This window comes from Leguminivora glycinivorella, chromosome 3 (genome assembly GCF_023078275.1).
Source record: "Leguminivora glycinivorella isolate SPB_JAAS2020 chromosome 3, LegGlyc_1.1, whole genome shotgun sequence".
Lineage (NCBI taxonomy): Eukaryota > Metazoa > Arthropoda > Insecta > Lepidoptera > Tortricidae > Leguminivora > Leguminivora glycinivorella.
The window spans coordinates 9,813,861-9,827,742 of record NC_062973.1 but is presented as its reverse complement, the minus strand read 5'-3'; the positions used below and the strand labels follow the sequence as shown (position 1 = coordinate 9,827,742).

General features: G+C 36.0%; 1 protein-coding gene across 6 annotated transcripts in view; it reads right to left on the bottom strand.

Annotated features, from left to right (window-relative positions):
- Positions 1-13,882, bottom strand: part of LOC125224747 (fasciclin-1) — a 112,512-nt gene that overhangs the window by 5,162 nt on the left and 93,468 nt on the right. For 2 of the 6 annotated variants that reach the window (XM_048128190.1, XM_048128193.1), the window contains exons 5-11: positions 9,423-9,519; positions 7,439-7,616; positions 6,500-6,660; positions 5,438-5,446; positions 4,648-4,653; positions 3,080-3,237; positions 2,075-2,165 (exon numbers count right to left, since the gene is read on the bottom strand). In XM_048128190.1, coding sequence (XP_047984147.1) covers positions 2,075-2,165; positions 3,080-3,237; positions 4,648-4,653; positions 5,438-5,446; positions 6,500-6,660; positions 7,439-7,616; positions 9,423-9,519 — 700 coding nt within the window. The remainder of the gene's footprint in view (positions 1-2,074; positions 2,166-3,079; positions 3,238-4,647; positions 4,654-5,437; positions 5,447-6,499; positions 6,661-7,438; positions 7,617-9,422; positions 9,520-13,882) is intronic. The other 4 variants (XM_048128194.1, XM_048128195.1, XM_048128191.1 and 1 more) reach the window with 3 other exon arrangements.

Here is a 13,882-nt window from a genome sequence, read left to right as displayed (position 1 = left end):
TGCGTTTAGGTATATTTATGTAGCTAATCGGACCCTGTCCGGATCCAGTGGCTTTTAAAAAGTGTCGTATCCGCCTGGATAACCGGATCTGCCGGACCAGATTGCAATCCCTTGCTTTCTGTGATATTATTGTTGCGTTCTATTTTTATTCTTTTATACATTATCCTGTTACTAAAGTAACTGCCCTTTTCCGAGACAATCGGGATTAGGGCACGTAATAATAGATTGTTCGGTTGCGTAATTTAGGGTAAAGCGTTCATATAGGAAAAAATATTTCAGTGGAGGTGTGATGTGTAAGCATACCTAATTAGATTAAGTAGGCTAGATGCTTTATATATGGAAACTGTATTACTCATAATGATCAGCTTATTCTATCTGTATTCTAATCGACATTACATATTGATGCCTTGGAGAGTCAACATGTGTTTCATTTATTAAACTCTACTACATCCCTACCGAATAGAACATGCACCAATAGCTTCGACCAATACATGGCGACCTTGCCAGAAAAAATTATTATTTGCTTGTTAAAAATAAATCAGATACAATCCACGGCATATCACCATGAGAGTCTCGGTTCTTTGGAGAACTCTCATAAGGCCCTGGGAGCTTTCCTCAGAATCCAGACGGATAACCAGGCTCACGAATGGAGCAACTGGCTTCAATTCTGGTGCTTCAGTTATAACACGACTATGCATTCTGAAACTAAGTATACTCCCTTCGAATTAGTATTCGGAAAACTTTGTAATTTACCAACTAATATAACTAATAATAATATAGATCCTGTGTATAACTTCGATGATTATCCGATAGCTTTAAGGTATAGATTGCAAAAGGCTCAAGAAGACGCCAGAAATAATTTAATTATGTCAAAGCAGTTAAGAAAAGAAAGATATGATAAAACATGTAATCCAATTAAGTATAAAATAGGCGATTTATTATTAGTGAAAAAAGAAGGACGTGAAAAAATGGACCCAGTGTATTTAGGTCCATACTCTGTTATTGAAGACATGGATGTTAATGTAAAAGTTTCTATAGGAAATAAACAAAATGTAATCCATAAAAATAGAACTATTCCTTATTTTATGTAACGAGTTATGCTAGTAATAAGTTAGTCATAATCATTGACTCATCGGTGCACCAGGTGTGCGTCACATTTCATTATATTATTGTTATCGTAACCTAAGAGAGTAATCACCTCACCATAATTATGAGCGTGTCGTATTATACAATAACACATAAAAGTGATTGACCTGTATTTTTATTGTAGGTTAATTTGAAAGTTTGTTAAACATGATTTTTTTTGTGTAATATTTTTTTTTCTTTTCTAAAAAAAAAAAAAAAAAAAAAAAAAAAAATAGGGGGAAGGTGTGATGTGTAAGCATACCTAATTAGATTAAGTAGGCTAGATGCTTTATATATGGAAACTGTATTACTCATAATGATCAGCTTATTCTATCTGTATTCTAATCGACATTACATATTGATGCCTTGGAGAGTCAACATGTGTTTCATTTATTAAACTCTACTACATCCCTACCGAATAGAACATGCACCAATAGCTTCGACCAATACAAGGTAAATAATGGTTGAGAATTAAAATGTTTAATTAATGTACCTATAAACTTATAAACTGAAATAGATATGATACACGAAAGAAAAAACGACAAGGCCCACTGGTGGCCTATGACTATTATAACATTAAAAAAGTTAGGTATATGAAAATTGTATGAGATAGGGTAACACTAATTACCACGGTTTGGTTATCAGTTCTTTTTGTGAATCTTACCAACATACCTAACTATACTCATACTAAAAAAATAGAAAAATGTAATGGTGCAAAATGCGTTTTTACGACATTGGCTTTAATTTTGTCGTAAAAGATGTGATGTGCATTTTGCACACCTATATTTTTCTAAATGTTTAGATTGCCTAAAAGAAATACCTCAAAAACAAAAGTGAAAAACCCTAATCCCTCTGCCTCTGTAAAAAAATATTGTGTCTGTAAACGTACTACAATAAAAGTTTACGCCAAAATACCGCAAAACAAGAGGAACTTAAGCAATAATATTACCTGATTCATGTTGTTGTGTATTATAGTGTCCATGGCCAGTCTTTCCCGCACTAGATGTAGATTCAGGATCTCCTTGAGTTTCTGGTGGTTCCTGAAATCACTCGAATTTCAATAAAATAGTCTTGGTAATTGGTTCAGAAAATTAAAAGATACCTACAATATTTGCTTCTATAGAAAGAAAAAACAAGAAATTATGTCATACTATTGCAAAATACTTTTAGATAATTTACAAAAAAGCTAAATTTACTCTCTAAATTTCCATCGCTAGGTCCGCGCGGCATAGCATATTTTAAATTCCTTTCTAATTTGCTGACTTTATATGATTCCTTTTAATTTGTTCTTAAGACTTTTTATCAGACACCCTTCAGATCCCACGGACGTAATCGGAGATGGGATATGCATCTCCGGCATTGTAACCTTTCAATTACACTTTCCCAATTCTTTTCCTTCATGGTTCGCGAGATTTTTCCCGAGGTTTCATTAGATTTATTGGGATGAAACGGGGATTTGTGTAAGCCACATCTCATGTTCTCATGCATTTGAAAATTGAATATTTTCAGGCACTCATTAATTACGCTGACGCATTAACTTTTATCTTTCTTGTTTTATATTGTGATTTCACCGTAACGTGTCAATTGTTCACATCTTCATTGACACTGTGCTGGGACATCAGTCTTCCGTGCGTGACCATGACCAGTGCAACCTGGCCGAAACGGTGGAAAAAATAATAAATAAAATAAATTTCGTTTATTTCCGATCCATCATTGATCCATAAAAAAGGTGATATTTTATCGTGTTCGACCGGTGACGTGAGTGACTTTAAAAATAGTTATTCTTGTCTACAGGATTAATGTTATACTTCAAAACGTAAGTTCATACCTGACGATGTTCTGCATATTAGTCTCGTGCTAATGTTTTTAGCCGTGTTGAGCTCAATGAGGAACTAGTCATTGTTGTCTCAAGAATCACGTTGTATACTTAGTAAAGTCAAGTAATAGTTCATACCTGACAATGTTCTGCACGCTAGGCTCGTTCCACGCTTCATTGGAGGGCGCGAACAGCGTCATGTCTTTAGCCGTGTTGAGCTCGTTGAGGAACTGATTGTTGTTACCGAGGTCCAGGATTACTTCGTAGAACTTGCATAGTGGCCCGTCCTCTTTTTCCTGTTGTATTTACAAGTTTATGAGAATTTGAAGAAGGTGTACTTGAGCATTTCTTTTTTTTTGCCAATATATTTTTTTTAATTGTTTTAGGGAATCTTAGGTCAATTGTACTTAGAATCACGAGTACTTTCAATCTCACTGGGAGACAAGGTGTCCCAGAATTTTCATTTTTGTTACTTTCCTCTTTTGTTACCCCATACAACATGTACGGAAAATGGTAACAAAATAAGAAAAAATCGTATGGGACAATTTTTTTAACTACTAGGATTGAAAAAGCTAGTAATTTTGAGTAGAAATAGCATATTTTTTTTTCAAAAATATCACACTTCATAAAAGTGGCAAAAAAAAAGAAATGCTCATTTATTGATCTACGGTAAGTAAAAATATTAATTTTTTAATTTTACTATCATTTGTACATATATTTTAAGTTTTTTAATAATAATTTACCACAAAGTTTAAAAATATAAACGACGACATGACGCTGATAATTCAAATGACTAACAGACTAATTTTAAATACAAAATCATGTTAAGAATTAGAGAATGTTCGAATAGGCACTGATACGTAAAACGTATTATAATAAACATCATTATAAATATCATTTCGGTTAATTAATGGAATTAGTTTTGTTAGTTAGCATAATAATTATTACGCAAAATGAGCAAATATAGAATAACCATTAAGTATAATGAAAATTCAGTAGTACCTACGTACTATTAGAATCAATGCAAAAAATAGTTATGCCATATTTTATGTTCGACATGTTTTAGCAATATAGACCTAAAATAAACCTATTATTAGTTAGTTTATACTTACAACAGTTCGCTAGGCAATACATAATACGTAAGTATTAGCTGTTAATTGTGTAATATACTCAAATGAAACATTACAATACCATTTACCTTATCGTTGCGTTACAAATAAAATGTTTACACTGGGGACCGAGTTATTAATCAAAGAAACATGTCGCTATCAGTGTACCCCTATTAGTTAAAACCATTTACCTTATCGTTGCGTTACAAATAAAATGTAGTTATTAATCAAAGATAGCTTCAGTGTACCTATTAGCCAAAGTCACAATCGTTTCTCTTCCTATCGCTTTTATATAGTGGTGTGAGTGAGCCAGACTCCGTTTCGATTCCCACTTAGCGGCAATTGATTGTCACTTCGGCTGAGCAGGGTAGATGCAACCATAAGAAAAGGTAGGGTGTGAGGAAACAACGAGTACAAGCCAACCAACATGCGAGACTACGGGCCCATTTAAAAGGTACGAGAACTCGTATACGAGTTTTATTACATTGCGGTATTTGATGGCTGGGCTGCCTTGTATGTAACCTCAACAGCCCGCAATGTAACTAAAATCGCATGCGAGTTCGCACGCCGTCTAAATCAGGTCTACCGAATACTTACAATCCCCTAGAATAGTGGTAAGTCATGCAGGGTCCGCGGCGGGAGGGCGGGCACAAACATACGAAAGAGAAAACATTGCGTCATCGGCACAACTATCCAAAATAAATTTATAGATAGGATCCATGTGATACACTTATAATAAGAGACGTGTATGTGTTTTATGTTTAGGAGTAAAATATAAAACGAATGAGGTGAACTAACTCAAAATATCCCTGATTAAGAAAGTAGTTTTTTGAATTTGTGTTTTCTTATTTACTTTTGCGATTTTTCTTCACCGTTGAAACAAGGTATGACAGAGTTCATTTCATAGTATCCTACCTTTATATACCTATGATTTAGTCTTTGCATTACATCGCTAAGAATTTGAAAACAATTATATCACCGCCTTGATTCACCGGTGAAAAAGCAAGGAGAGGTAGGAAGCCTCTTGTGTTCGGCACCAAGGGAATGATAGTTCAGCATGTCTACACACTTTTTCAAATGGTTTCTACGCAACGCTACTTACTCTTTTCTATAGGTACGATACCTTACAACTTACAATGATTTAGGTACTCAACTTCAACAAACATACTTCAATGGATTTATATGCGTCATTACCGTTTTCTATCATAATACTTACAACACTTCAATGTATGGCAGAATAATCTACATTTCAAAGGTAAATGTGCTCAATAAATAATTAGTAAAATTAAGAACTGTATTAACAAAAAGAAAAAAGTTTTAATGCAGTAAAGGGACACTCACAAAAATGGATAATTAGAAGAAATAAATGAGACTCTTTCAATTTTACCTTCATTGCCTGGTTCCGTCATGAATGGAGCGGAAAGTATACAATGATAGTAGATTTAAAGCTTAATTTTATTATAATGAAAAAAATTAATTCGGTTTCATAAAAATATTATGAAATATATTATAGAGTACTTAAGTGAATACGTTAAAACAGAAGCATAATTTGATTTAAACCTTAATATTATTAATCCGTATACGAGGTAAAAACATAACTTTTACATACATTTGTTTTTAACTTAAATAATAGTTATTTGTTATACAAGGGGGCAAAGTTGTATTTTAACGCCGAGTGTGGAATTGAAAAACGAGCAAGTGAAAGGATTCTATAGTTGAACCACGAGCAAATACATTTGCACCCGAGTGTAACACAAAACTTTTCCCCTCGCTATAGCGAGGAAACTACAACGCAAAAAATGCATTTATCACTGCTTCCAGTAGTTCCACAGGTGGTAAATCATCTTTATTACTAGATTCACCTACTTTTATCAATTTTAAAGCAGTTAATTTGACTTTATTGAAGGTCAGATTACTTTACCCACTAGTGGATAAAATGTGTTTTTACCCGCTGGTATTAAAGGACAAAACACGTGTTTCCGAGCTAGTGAGGGGAAAATAAAATTAACCAGTAGGTTACGGTAGGTTAACGGCAACGTCTGACATTATATCTAACTTTGATGATATAGATATGATAAAAACCTATACTATTTCAATTCCGAATTTAAAAACAGAATTGCTGCATAAAACAGAATGATCAGTTGCATTAAACAAAGATATTGCAATAACAATTAGCAATGTAAATACTTAATAGTGGTAGGCTTTAATATTAAATAGCCTCCATTACATGACCCAGATCAAACAGAATAGCGGAACGTTCAAATCAAGACGTATCCCCTAACTTCAAACATTTTGAAAGTCCTTGAAGTTAAACATTCCCAGTATAATTGGTGGTCTGATTAATTTTGTGCGTGCTCTGTGCCTATATTTGGAACCGACGAATTCTAATCGGCAGTTTGAATAGTTGATGTGGTAGTAAAGTGTGTATATTATTGATTTTAAATTGTACCTTGAGGAAGTCGATGACGCTGGTGTCGACGACCATGAGAGGGCGCTGGATGAGGTGGACGACTCCGTTCTTGACGGGAATATTGGCACGCACGATATCCGCCAGAACGACCCCTCGGCTGTGCTTCGCGTCTCCCGCCACCGTGTTGGATTTCACGTAAGCTGTATAAAAGTAATACCTGTCAGTTTCAATCATAAGTTAAGCCGGCTACCTCGGTCAAAGATATATTGCCTGACATGACGTTCCTGAACGGATAGCCGTGTGGAAAAATAACGGCGCCCGCACACACATCTCAAATTCGGGAAAAATCCATTTCCGTTATCTATTGAAACGTATTTGTTTTGCTTCTCATGGACATTTTGGTTTTAAAATCTGAATTTACAATGGACTGAAGTATTCATAAGCGACAACGAACAGATAAGTTTTAGAGTTTTTAAAGTAAATACGAGTACCTATTAAAAATAAGACGATTATGATTTTGTAGCCTGTATGTAGCTGATAGGAATATCGTATCAAATTTATTGCACACATTTCTTAAGGTTAAAAGGTTTCAAAGTTCGAGAATTCGCGTTTGTCAGGCGTCGCTTTAGTGAAGAGCACGTTGTGTGGGATCACGTGTCAGTCCACCACCTTCGCGTAGATTACTACTCGTAGCCGATGCGGCTTTTGTGAAGACCACGTGGTGCGGGATTAATCGCTTCTCGTGTACTTACTGATTTCCTCATTCCCATTCATGGCGGTGCTGGAGGATATGATGACGTTGACATTGTCACCGAAGGCCAAGGTCTCGAACTCGCGCGTGTCCGGCGTCGCTTTAGTAAATAACACGTGGTGCGGGATCACGAGTCCGTCCACCACCTTTCGATTACTATTTGTAGCAGCGTCGCTTTTGTGAAAACCACGACGTGATGCGTGATAATGTCCTACTCATGTACTTACTGATTTCCTCATTCCCATTCATGGCGGTGCTAAAAGAGATGATGACCTTGACATTGTCCCCGAAGGCCAAGGTCTCGAACTCGCGCGTGTCTGGCGTCGCTTTAGTGAATAGCACGTGGTGCGGGATCACGTGTCCGTCCACCACCTTTGCGTCAATCAGGTCTGAGCGGGTCGTCGGCTAAAATAATACAAGAAAACTATTAATTGATTATAAGAACTGCAGCGGCTTATTTCAAAAATCTGATATCACTGAATTTCCTTTGAAAATATTCATTACCATTCCGCGCTACTAGCTACGAGCGTAGCCGATAGTATAAGAAAATGCGTATGTAGCCAAAACTACCTACGAACAGAGAACCTGACAATCACTGGAACTGAATGTGTTAATACTGTTAAATATGCATGTTGAGACTCAATGAATTTCAATTACATTATGCTACTTTGAAAGGTTAATGAATGAGGAAAATGAGTGGAGTAGACATGTACTGGATCACAAACCGATAAATATGGGTACAGTGAGAGAGATATGTATGGATGAGGTAAGAATGGCTGTGAGAAGTATGAAAAATGGAAAATTGATTTACCAATATTATACGAACATTAAATTAATTAGTCCTTACCTCTTCCTGCTTATTATGGACGCTTTGTCGTCGGACATACAGGAGGAGGTACCCTGGTGTATGCTTTTCGCTGATGACATTGTGCTTGTTGGTGAAGACGGGCTCGAGGTACAGAGCAGACTCGAGAAGTGGCGGCAAAAACTAGAGAATGTTGGCCTGAAGATCAGTAGATCAAAAACAGAACATATGTTTTGTGATTTCGGCGGTCTCTCTGGTTTTGCTGCCATAGAACTCGATGGTATTTTATTGCCAGTCTGCTCCGACTTTAAGTACCTTGGTTCGCTCGTACGGGTGTGATGGCGATATCGACCGCGACGTGAAAAACCGTATTAGCACGGGGTGGATGAAATGGCGACATATTAAACGAATAAGCAAATAGTAGAACTAAAACAAGTTAATGATGAGATGACGAGTGACAGAGATGTATGGAAGAGAAAGACATGCTGCGCCGTATTGTAACTAATATAGAGTAGGGATAGTTTTTTTTTTTTTAAGTTTACTAACAAATTTATGGGATCAGATTTCGTAGGTACTAGGTACACATTTTGCTTTAGGTATTAGATAGTTTCCGTGTTTAATAATAAATTCGAATTCAATATGAATTCTGTTTAACACAATATTGAAACCGCTTGGAACAAATGTTATACCGCGGTTCAAAACTTATATTAGCTTCGGTGAAACGCAAATGGAAATGATGGATTTGTTTCTAAGCTTGGTTGAATTGAAACGCTACGTGGTGTCGTAGCAAAAACCTTTTGTGAAACGCTGTGCAGCAAAAACCATCAGTGCCTCACTTAGTATGTCGTTCTCGTTTTAAAATACGTTACTCGATAGCGTCATGGAAAATGACATTTATAGAATGTAAAAAGTGAACGGCGCTCCCAAACAGTAAGACGGTACTTGAACCAAAAATTAGATACCTACTATTTTCGAGACTGAACGCTATTATGTAACGTTTTATAAAACGTCACGGTGGAGTCTCCATAGAATCGTATCAATTTGAGATCAAACGTTTAAAAGGTTTATTTTATTTGCATATATTCTGTCTATGCCATTAATAAAATATAACTGCTACGCAGCTTTTACTGCGCACAAAACTGTTCGCGGAACTTTTATTTAGTAAGGCAGGCATAGCCTTCATATTTTTACTACAGTTGTATAACAAGAATAACTAGTTAAAATTTTCTTCCATCACAAATTTAAGCCAAGCAACAAAAACAAGCATCATACCGCAAATTTGTCAATTCGTTCAAAGTTGTCCCTACCTTTCAAGAATGTTAATTTCTGTGATTATGCTAAAACAGAACAAAATATTTATATAGAAACTTTAGATAGACGTAACAATGAATTTTTAATTTACAAACCTTGAAGCCTTCGTCCACAGGAATGAAGAAGGTATGCTTGCCGTCGGCATTAAAAACTTCTTTCTTGTGAAGTTGATTTACTTTTTGCCGAAATGACCTGTATAAAAGAAAAATATGTACCATTTTATAAGCTATAAAAGGGTTTTTAATAACACCTAACTATTGAAGTATTCTCGTTACAAAACTTGCTGCGTAATAATTTATCCATGTTGGCCTACTTTATCAGGTTAAGTACTTATTTGCGATGTATGAGTTAGTAATAATTAAGCTGTTTCAGCCCTCGCGCGAAATCCCTTAAGAAGCCTTAATAGAGTTAAGTTGTTGCCGCGCTGCTACATAAGGCTAAGTTATCATTTTATGACTTGCTTTCACGACAGTAATTTGATAAAGGCAATGAATATTTATGCGCCAATATGTCATGTTGTTCGAAGGTCAAAGTTTCAGCAGTTAGCGTCACGGATTTGCGTTCCCCTACCCCATAAAATATTAGCGAGCGAACCAGGGTCGAGCGGAGCGCTCCTGGCAGGCACACTTTCATTTTTAATTTTGTACTTGTTTATAATTTACAGGGCGAAACGCCATTACTTTGCTTTGACACAACACGAATGCTTCAGAACTTTATGAAACGAAATTTGTTCTGAGCAGCCATTTAGCCGACGCCCTCATTTGCGGTCTATTTACAGAGTAAATAAATTAAAAGTTCATTTAAAAGTTGTACTTCTAAAGCAATTTGTAGGTGCCGATATCAAACTTAGTAAATTGTGTATCGCGTCGAGGTTAATGAAATATTCGGTAACGAACGGGATCGAGTTGAATAGATTTTTATTTGAATCGTGGCAGATATTTCGGACGTTCCCGCGCGGCTAGGATATATGTGGTTATCTCCGAACGAACGTGCCACTGAATAAATAACTCCGATTACAGAGCTTTCGCTGCACCGTTTCAATAAAATATAACTTACTACCTAACCATCCCAATTCGTTTTTGATAAAAAACCATTTTCATCTACGAGTACAGAGTACATGTATAAATTCTACGAAACCTTTAAATCTTTCGCAGGTTTTTCAATTTATGGTGATATTTGATAAATTTTCATGAGACTATTTTCGACACACTCGACAGATAGAGAACTTTGTTGTCGTATTTTTGCTACCAAAACCGTCGAGACACATCAGTCACATTAATATCATCCGAACAAAAACGTCCGCATGAAAAGAAGTGCACGCCTGAAGAGCGATAACACTAAAATGCTTTCCATAATAGAACGAGACTACGTTTTCCGAGGCATTATTCACTGGAAAGCAAAAAGTAGAATGAGAGTTGTATACGCAGTTAACCGGTCGTGTTTCGCAGTAATTGAAACACGCGAAACTCTAGTTAGGCGCATGGGTAATCGCTGTTGTATCCTAGTTCCATCCTAGTTTGCGGTGCGTTCGTTCTCGCTGCATGAACTTATTGAACAGGTACAGATGATGTGAAATAGCAATACAATGGGTATTTTAAATTTCCAGCTTGTACGTTGCGAAAGTTGTTGGAGCAATAGGGACATGCTTGTATTCATTGTGTTGGTTCAAAGTATTGAGTTACTCTTAGTGCGTTTTCACATTATCCGATCCGATATCGGATGTCGGACCGATATCCCATACATTACAGGCGCCATCTTGGATATTTTCCATTGAAATCCTTCCGACATCCGATATCGGATCGGATAATGTGAAAACAGCCTTACTCAACGGAACGCGGGACAAAATGGGATTAAATTGCGTAAAAAACTTACTAACCCAAAAAAACGTAATAATTGTAATGCCTAATTTTAGTCCTATATTTGACGTTTATTTTTTGTGTTTAATACGTTACTCCTAAAAGGGCGGTCAGCAGGCGTATGATAGATTGGCGCGACATATATCCCACGTCTTCTAATTGTATTAATAATATTAAGGATAGGTAGTATCTCGCGTGAATCATAATATATGCTAGGCCTTCAGGTGACGACTAAGTACTAATTTATAAAAATGTTGAATGTTCTTATAAATATAGCACACATAGGTGCATGCATATAATATAATCGTAAGAATAACGTCGGCTTTTACTAGGCAAAGGATAAATACCAGCGCCAGGCCTTTGACGTGGCGGAGGACAATGAACGCACGGAAGACGAAGCTACTACGTCTAGTTTGCATTAATTTTAACTACCTACTCCCAACTTGTTAAACAGCAATTTTGTTCGTAACGCGAATATGATACAGTTTGCCTGCAATTTTAAAGTTTCGATGAACTACGGTTTGGTTGTACGGTTTTACTTTTAACAACTAGGTAGAGTTCTTTAAACACATATGAAAGAAAAACAACACAAGACAGGAGATTATAATTTAACTTGTGTTCATTAGAATAGGTAGAGTTCTTTAAACACAGGGGAGTACTAAAACTACTGACGAGAATCTAAAGAAGCACCACGCGTTGCTGTTGACTTTTATGACTCGAGTTCGTAATATTATTATCTTGCTATATACAATTTTTGATCATTAAAATTTCCATGGTGTATATACCAGTTCTCTGGAAGATAGCCTGTCAGTTATTTGGAAATTGAGTAACGAATATCCTGACAAGCTGATAACTTCGGAAGTTCCGAGTAATCTGAGAGCCCCTTCAGACTAACGAATAGTTGAACAACCTTCTATCTGTGTAAGAGATCTGTTCCCAATATATTTACATATTACTATAGATTTATTTTCTTTAAACTAAGTATATTCGATTCCTTACACAATTACAAACTTTACACAGTCATGTACTTTGCCAGAATATTTTAAGTAGCCTGCCCTCAATTAATTGAAAAGAAAATAGTGATTTATTGCTTATAACTCCATACGAAAAATCTAAAACAATATAATTATTAAATATTACAATATCACAGTATGAAAATGTGTAGGTACAAATACTACATATTTTGGAGTAGGTCACTGAATGCACACTCTCAGTGGATAAACTTTTCACTAGAACCGAGTCCATCTAAACTTCGAAACATTTCGCGTGTCGGATAAAGGTTCAACTGTTTTCAATTTAAAAGTATGAGGGCATGTTTCTTTTTACCACATACGAGGGCACATTTTCTTTGAAATGCTTTTATTGCACCTTAAATAAAATAGTCCACCATGAATACTTATGTAACATTGTGTTACAGGACAATGTAATCACACGAACGAACTCTGTCAATATTGTCATGTCGTTGCTGTTACATTTTATACCAACCACATATCAACCATGATATGTGGTTCTCCAAAAAGCAAGTTTTCATGCTTCTTGAAACTCTTAAAAGGCATCTTTGTTCTTGGTAATGGTGCTTATGCTTACACATTTCCAAACTCTTGAAAACCCATTAGGCACTAGCCTTTTGGAGAATCTCATGTCATAACGATAACAAAATACCTCTGACCATTCGGCATGACTTGCGTTACGGTAACTGATTCCAATTTTGAAGTCGCGTTTCATGTAGGTATAACCCCCGAGGAGTTATGCTTGAAGGTCGGGAGCTAACATAATGCATGAAGTTAATTTTTGATATTACCTAATATTTAAAGGTTTATTAGTATAATAAGCCCTACGGAACATATTTTCAAATGTTTTAATTAAAACATACTTATTTTATTTTTTCATGAAAAATAATTCAGTACGCAATGAATTGCTGTTTTTGTTAGCTGGCTTGACGTACCAACTGTCAATTAGTTCCGCGGCTTCGAGATGTCAAACACTTAGGGGCACGCAATACATTGCTGCTCTTTTTTTTAGGGTTCCGTAGTCAACTAGGAACCCTTATAGTTTCGCCATGTCTGTCTGTCCGTCCGTCCGTCCGTCCGTCCGTCCGTCCGTCCGTCCGTCCGTCCGTCCGTCCGTCCGTCCGCGGATAATCTCAGAAACCGTTAGCACTAGAAAGCTGAAATTTGGTACCAATATGTATATCAATCACGCCAACAAAGTGCAAAAATAAAAAATGGAAAAAAATGTTTTATTAGGGTACCCCCCTACATGTAAAGTGGGGCTGATATTTTTTTTCATTCCAACCCCAACGTGTGATATATTGTTGGATAGGTATTTAAAAATGAATAAGGGTTTACTAAGATCGTTTTTTGATAATATTAATATTTTCGGAAATAATCGCTCCTAAAGGAAAAAAAGTGCGCCCCTCTAACTTTTGAACCATATGTTTAAAAAATATGAAAAAAATCACAAAAGTAGAACTTTATAAAGACTTTCTAGGAAAATTGTTTTGAACTTGATAGGTTCAGTAGTTTTTGAGAAAAACACGGAAAACTACGGAACCCTACACTGAGCGTGGCCCGACACGCTCTTGGCCGGTTTTTTTTAATTAGTTACGCTGTGGCAGTTAGGACTAAACTTATAATTACTTGTTGTATGGGTTCTTAGCACTAAAACCTTGGTCTGGCTAAAGTTTGAGGTAATATTAA